At 39.2% G+C, this 7,834-nt stretch overlaps 1 protein-coding gene across 1 annotated transcript; it reads left to right on the top strand.

Annotated features, from left to right (window-relative positions):
* Nucleotides 1-869: 869 nt before the first annotated feature.
* Nucleotides 870-7,372, top strand: LOC142208333 (zinc finger MYM-type protein 1-like). Its single transcript, XM_075276775.1, has 2 exons — nucleotides 870-958; nucleotides 3,502-7,372. Exons 1-2 carry the CDS (start codon nucleotides 941-943, stop codon nucleotides 5,857-5,859), a joined length of 2,376 nt encoding a protein of 791 aa, XP_075132876.1. The 5' UTR covers nucleotides 870-940; the 3' UTR covers nucleotides 5,860-7,372.
* The last annotated feature ends 462 nt before the right edge of the window (nucleotides 7,373-7,834 follow it).

Below are 7,834 nucleotides of genomic sequence, written 5' to 3'. Positions count from 1 at the left end.
GAGACAAAGTGTGCAGTACAGTACTGTGTGTAGAGACAGAGTGTAGAGCCCTGTGTGGAAACTGTGCAGTGCTGTGTATATAGACAGAGCGCAGAGTTGTATGTGATAACAAGTATACAGTGCTGTGTATACAGAGTGCAGTGTAGAGTTGTGTGTGGTAACAAGTGTGCAGTGCTGTGTATACAGAGTGCAGTGTAGAGTTGTGTGTGGTAACAAGTATACAGTGATGTGTATACAGAGTGCAGTGTAGAGTTGCGTGTGGTAACAAGTATACAGTGCTGTGTATACAGAGTGCAGTGCAGAGCTGTGTGTGGTAACAAGTATACAGTGCTGTGTATACAGAGTGCAGTGCAGAGCTGTGTGTGGAAAAGTGTGCAGTGCTGTGTATAGAGTGCAGTGTAGAGTTGCGTGTGGTAACAAGTATACAGTGCTGTGTGTGGAAAAGAGTGTGCAGTGCTCTGTATACAGCGTGCAGTGTTGCGTATACAGAGTGCAGTGCAGAGTTCTGTATAAGGTGCAGTGTAGAGCTGTGTGTATAGAGATAAAATAAAGCTGTGCAGCTCATAAAGCGTGGTCATAAAGCGTAGTCATAGAATAGTTTTGTGTAGTTCTGATTTTATCAGGACGTCTTAGCCCCGCTCTACTCTCACAAACATACATGGCCAAACCATCAATGCATCATCTAAGGTCCTTTATAGAGTCCTTTATTCACCCTCCCACACGTGACCAATCACATGGTCATGACATCAACAAAGGTCCTTTAGCTTACAGTACAGTAGAACCTCTGTACAGCAGTCTGGTTTCTGAGCCCTCCCACACAGGTGACTGATCACATGGTCATTACGTCATCAAAGGTCCTTCCTCCTACAGCTTGTACCCTCGGAAGTGCTGTTGTTAGTAGTCTGGAATTGTGGAGAGAAATATACTGTATATTGGGGCTATGGAGGCGGGGACTTCAGTAAGTACTGGTTCCTATAGTTCTGTGTATAGGTTTATCATGTGCACCGGGCTGGTAACTTTCCAGTGCTAGACATACAGTGTGATACTAATCATCTAGTTTATGGCTGTGACACCTGATCAGGTTTAGTGTATAGCTCATAGTGTTATAGGTTTCAGTAATATTATATTTTCCCTTACATTTGTGAGGTCCAATGAATGATGTGAAAGGAAAGCTTTCAGGCTAAGGCCTCACGTTGCAGAAATGCAGCAGATAAAATGTGTTTTACAGTACAAGCAAAGTGATTGAGATTCTGGCTAATCCCATCCACACATTGCACAGAAGCAAATAAAAAAAAACTGAGAAAAAAACAGCATTTTTGTAAACTACAGCATGTCTATTTTATCTGCGGAAATGCTTATGTTTTCCCTATGGATTTAACGGGAAGAAAAACGCAATGAAAAACACTGCAGAAAAAAGTGATGCGTCTCCCTTTGTGTTTTTTCTGCTGTGTTTTTCATAGGGCTTAAAAGCTTTCTCAATGCAGATAACTCTTATATAGTTGTCTGAGGGCATGTTTTTCTTCTTAGCGAGACAAATTGTACATTACAATGGTACTTATAATATTCAACAATGTCCTCAGACGCTGAAAAAACTTCTGAATGGGGTGGCAGAAAAATATTTTTTCTATTGGTCGCCATATTCTGACACCTGTACCCTTTTTATTTTGGGGAGGAGGAGCAATACGTACTATATGTATGTTTTTCATATTTCGGGGGATTCGTGACGTTTTGACCAATTTTTATTCCAATTTTATCTCTGTAAACCAGCTGATCACTGGGGGTACTGGGTGATGGACCCCTGACAATCTGATCTTGATGACCTATCCTCAGGATAAGGAACTGATTTTAGTCACAGAAATTTCTGGAGCTCCCAAACAGAACAGCCCCATGATCAGCTATGCAGCTTTATATCTTCTGGTGAATGGGTTGAACCTTCATAGCACATCGTGGCAACTATTCTAATATTGGCCAACATTAAAGAAGAACATCATATCATATAAGATATATAAATCTGTAAAGGCTCTGTTCGGGATAAGAAATATATATTAGATTGTGGACAATTTGAGGGTCTTGACAGCAAGTTATTTTTCACCCTTAGTACATAGAAAAACAAATGGACTGCAATAATAAAAATGTTTCTTGACACCCACCCCTGGTTCACATTAGCATTTGGATTCCGTCCAGGGGAGTCCTATGAGGACCTCCCCCCCACCCCAACGGGATACCAACGCAACTGAAAGCGCTGTGCAGTTAAAGCACATGGACCACATTATAGTCTATAGGGTCCATGTGCTTTATGTGCACAGCGCTTGCAATTGCGATTGTATTCTGTCTGGGGATCTCCATGCGGACTCTAACCAGACGGAATACATACACTAATGTGAACCGACCTTTAGAAAAGGATGTTCTTTGTAAGAAGCAATATGCAAAATAATTGCATTTATGGGGGCTCTTCGTAATGCATAAAAAGAATATGATCTTGGTACCTGTATTTAACTTCAAATATGCTGTAGAAATGCAGTATGTCATAAGATATTATTGGTGAAGGTCTATCCTATGTTAATGGCCAATTTACCATATTTTTCGTGCTATAAGATGTACTTTTTTCCCAAAAAATTTCGGAGGAAAATGAGGGTCGAATGTGCCACCGCCACACTTCTGCCACCACTGGATTTCTGTAGCGGCAGGAGCGTGTCAATACTACAGACCCTGTGCCTGCGGCTAACACACTCCCCGGCATACGCTGTTCTATTATAGCGGATGCCGGGTCAAATACCGAAGCTTAATGCCTGCAATCGGAGATCGCAGGCACGAGCTCCGACAACTCTGCTGTAAAAATTACAGCGGAGATGAGATGCCCACTGGAGATGTCCTTTCCCCCCCCAAACCCCTCCCCCCCCCCCAAAAAAAAAAAAAAAAAGTTCAGTTGCAGGCCGGCTCCTGTGCGGCGAGGTTTTTCTCACCGTTTTGCCTCTGATTTAAATAAAAGGTGATCTAAGCAATAGACATTTCCCAAAATGGTATAACTAAAAAGTACACCTGGCCCCACAAAAAAAACACCCTATACATCCCCGTACAGCTGCAGGGTCACCTGTCAATGTGGCCTTGCAGCCGTTGCAAAACTACAATTCCCATACAATAAATATTTTACCATTTTTTGCTTGAAATTTTTTTTCCCTATTTTTCTCCTCTAAAACCTAGGTGCGTCTTATAGTCTGAAAAATACGGTATGTAGAAAGTTAGAAAACTTAGTGTTTTCAAAAATAAAACATGACTTTTAATAAGGAAAGATAAAATATATATAATGTTTTAAATACACCCCAAAATGCCCAATTTACCGTAATCCCATCAGTGGCACCTCAGAATAAAGATTTGCCCTTTTAATTTTAAAGGTTTTTATTTAGTTGTCTGTTTTTTTTCTGAATGTTTCTGCAAGAGAACGTAAAGAGTAGGTGAAAGGTTTGACAACTTATATTTTAAGATTTATCTTGTGTTTTTTAGGATTCGTCTTATCCTCCCTATAAACGACCACATGATGATGACTTAATAGCAATGGAAGAAAAAAGATTTTGCCCTATTAATATGGACATAATTAAGAAAGAAATCAAAGATGAGAATGAGAGTGACTGCTGTGAAGAGGCTTGGTTAAAAGGCTTCGGTCTGTATGGCGATGATGTGACACAGTCAAGCAGCCATTCCCATGAAGCTGATATGAGCTTGAACGCATTTGCTGAGGAGGTGTTAGATTCCAGCACGAATTATCATTGTCCGATAGATGAAAACGCAACCAAATTTTTTGATGTTGATAAGCCATTTCAGCCGTCAGCAGAGCTTGTACCCCCACAGTGTTTTGGAACTCGGAAACTAAGGTTCCAGAGTGCTTGGTATACAGATTTCCCATGGCTTCATTACAGCCCCCAGTTGAAAGGTGTTCTTTGTTTTACTTGTGGAAAGGCTGAAAGCATGGGTCTTCTGGGTTCTACTAGAAGAAGAGATTCTGTATTTACAGCTGTAGGATTTTCTAATTGGAAAAAGGCTCGGGAAAAATTTGGTTCTCACCAAAAGTCTAAAAGCCATGAGTTTGCCACATGGAAACTAATGCATGCTTTACAGAATCAGAAGAGAGAAGCTGCTTTGGAACAGCAACGAAAAGTTAGACAGGCGATTCCAACTCTTTGCCTGAACAAACTGATTTCTTCCATACGGTTTTTGATTCATAGAGGTCACACATTTCATACTCATGAATCCATTGAAGAGAGCTTATTTGAACTTTTAAAATTTTTAGGTCAAGACAATGATTCGTTCAAATACTGGCTTATGACAAATCAAAATTTCACTAATCCTGAAATCCAGCATGAAATAATTGGCTTAATGAGCAATGAGATCACATCTTTGATCACAAGGGAAGTGAATCAAGGCTCCATGTACTACTCTATAATAATAGACAGCATCCAAAATCCTGAGTCTCATCAACTCAGCCTTTTTTTGCGATACTTGGATTCAGACATGCATCCTCAAGAGGAATTTATTGGGTTTCTCGATCCCATGGAGGACACTGGTACTTCTGCTGCAAATCTTATCTTAGATATTCTCGATCGCCATTCTTTGCCTATTGATCTTCTAAGAGGAATTGCATTTGAGGGATCATCTGTCACATCTCCTTGCTATATGGAGTCACAAGCTTTGCTGAAACAGAAACAACCATTAGCAAGGTTTGTCCATTGTGGAGCTCCTTGTGGCAGTTTTTTGGCAAGAAATGCTAGCTATGCAAGTCTCCTTTTACAACAGGCCTTGTATTCTGTAAATGATTTGTGCAAATTATTTAGTAAAACGTCCAAGTTTAAGTTTTTATTTGCGGAGGTGACTTCCAATGTCACATGCCATACAAGGGTATTATGTTCTTCTAAGTGGTTTGTTAACTTGGCACTGATAAACACTGTTATTCAGCATTATGGTTTGATCATAGAAGGTCTAAGAGAGATGCAAACACATGCAGGCATTTCCAGCGTGAGAGCTCATGCTTTGTTACGAGAATTTATGGAAGGGAATACAGTTGCGAGTTTGCTTATTATAAGGGCCGTACTGGAGTCATTAAATATTCTCAATATTAATTTTGATGACCAGAACAGGCTAATGTTGAACACTTTGAAGAAAGTAAAGATGGTAAAAGAAATACTAACGAGGGTACGTCAAGAAGCTCCTGTGTTGGATATCCTAAGACAAGCAGAAGATTTTGTTATTAAACTTAATCTTTCACCTTTATCCATTCCACAGCAGAGACCGTTGGGCTCTCAAAGTTCGGAGGTGGCACAGCCACAAATGGCTGCTTCTAAGGAGGATTATTTTAAGACTGAATATTTCAAAGTGATTGATGCAATTGTATCTCAGCTAGATGTCCAGTTCTTTCAGCAAGGCTTTATGGAGTATTGCATTCTGGAAGATGTCTTGCTTGCTGCAGGCAAAGGAGAATCTGATAATGTTATCGAGCAAAAACTTGGAGTACTTTCCAAATACCCAGAGTTCAATGTTCGTATGTTAAAGGTCCAGTTGGAAATGTTTGCTCACAAAAACAGCTACACTTCTCTATCAGAAGCTGTAAGCCTTTACAAGTCAGTTAGCCCTGAAGTTAAGGAGTTTTTCAATGAACTGGGCAAATTTTTAAAACTTTTGCTTATCATTCCAGTGAGTACAATGGAAAATGACCAAATCTGTGGCCCTTTTCAGAGACTAAAAACTTTACTACAGTTTACAACCCCAGAGACCCGCTCAAATGATGTGGCTATATGCTATGTGAACGAAACCCGTCTGGATAATCTGTGTTTAGAAACTGTCGCACACAGCTTTGTTCATGGCTCTTGATGGCTGGAACGCTCATATTGTAGTGCCTGGAATTGACTTATTGGACGTGTTTGTGACAGCATATACAGTATGCTGCATTTTACCAGTCTATTAAACTATATAGACAGATGACTTTTAATGAAATCAGCATTTTATTCTGTTATAATCTGGTATAACATTCTGTACTGGGAAAAAAAACCCTTTACAGCAGTTAATCATCCATAATGGTATCTGTAATCCGTAATCTATCAGCCTTTGACTTGTGCCACTTAGCTTATGAATGCAAAGGGATAAAATCATGGAAAAAGAATCTTGTAGAGAAAGCATGTCAAAAGATTAACACCACTGCTATGTAACCATCCCTGTGATATATAAAGATAGAAGCAGCACGGAAAGAACAGATGAGAGGCTGACACATGCAGTACTACAAGGGGAAGTTTTGTTTTATCTGAAGTGTCCTTTTAATGATGTGAAATAATTGGTGAACCAGTAAAGTCAAGACTGTAGTTGTTTGGGAATTAACATCAACATAAAGAGGTTGCATTGCCTCCTATATTTTTTTGGGGAATTTATTGGTTATCATAAATGTCCTGAATTGTGTAATATTTTATGCTCTCAATTGTTCGTTGAAATTTTTTTGATATTGCCTGTTAAAATATTAGCACAACCTTTGAACACACAAAGCTTTATTCAGATTACTTAAAGCGCCATTTTAATGGAATTATGAATTACAGTGGCGGCCAAAAAAATGCACCACCAGTGGAGAAGAGGATAGAAATGCAAACAGACAAGAAATCATTTTCGGTTCAATTATTTTATTTTTTTTTTTGTCCGCCACTGTATGTCTAGTCGTTGGCAGCACTCTTTATGACCACTTATGTATCCATATCCCAAAAATTTGAAATTATGAATCTACAAGACAAAATTCACTCAAAGTATGCAGTAAAAGGAAAGAGTTTTAATATGCATGGTCATAACCAAAAATGCAATGTTTTATCCTGTCACATTCTATTTGCAAGCATCAAATTTAAAGAGGGTCTGTCACTTCCTCCAGGCATATTCACCTGTCACCACCATGTTACAGAGCATGTTACAGGGATGAACAACATATCTATTTTATGTATGACACTCTTTAAAGTCTTATGCAAATAACACAATTGGTGCACTGGGGATGGGCCTTCGCCTCCTTGGAGCACTACTTATGCACCCACTACCCCTACTATTTCCTTCCTGCGCTGTGCAGTGCGAGTTGATCCTCTTATTGCTTTGACATCACCCATCCTATTTGAGCAGTAATTTTAGTGCCCCTGGAGCTAAAGGTCCGCCCCCAGTGCACCAGCTGCTTCATTTGCATAAAACTTCAAAGCTATTTTTTCCAAAATCTACAACCGTGACACATATAGTAATATTTTAACCCTGGACACTATTTTAAGTGTATAGTACTTGTAAGAGGAATATTGTCAAGGCCAAAAAAGATTGTTGTAAAATCTCTATTATCCGGGCCCTTGAAGAAAAGAGGAGTTTTTACTGGCAGAAGGATTTTGTGACTGTTCTATTTTCATAAATGTGTGTAAATAAATTTCCTATTTCTTCAAATTTTTTTTTTAATTAAAATAATTTTTAAACTTGTATATTAGCTGAAAGTCTTTATGCAATTTTTAACCCCTGAAAGATAATCTACCATACTATTACAGCAGATGTCAGTGATTGAAATATGGGGTCCTTGCTACTCCTATTATATGTGGCAGTGGCCATGATCAGAGATGTCTTTGATCACAGACATGTAACCACTCATGCTGTGGTCAGATTCAGTCATGACATCTGAGTGGTCACTTTCATTTTTAAATTCAGCAACGGATCGCCGATCCCATAAGGAGATGACGGCAGCTGTTCTTCTACCATGCAGCCGCAAACCTGACGGCTCCTATAAGTAAATAAACAAAAATACTCACAAACACATTAGGTCTTTTCAGATGTTGCAATGTCTAAACTATTG

The sequence above is a fragment of the Leptodactylus fuscus genome, chromosome 1 (genome assembly GCF_031893055.1).
Source record: "Leptodactylus fuscus isolate aLepFus1 chromosome 1, aLepFus1.hap2, whole genome shotgun sequence".
In the NCBI taxonomy this organism is placed as follows: Eukaryota; Metazoa; Chordata; class Amphibia; order Anura; family Leptodactylidae; genus Leptodactylus; species Leptodactylus fuscus.
This window is presented reverse-complemented; position numbering and strand designations above follow the sequence as displayed.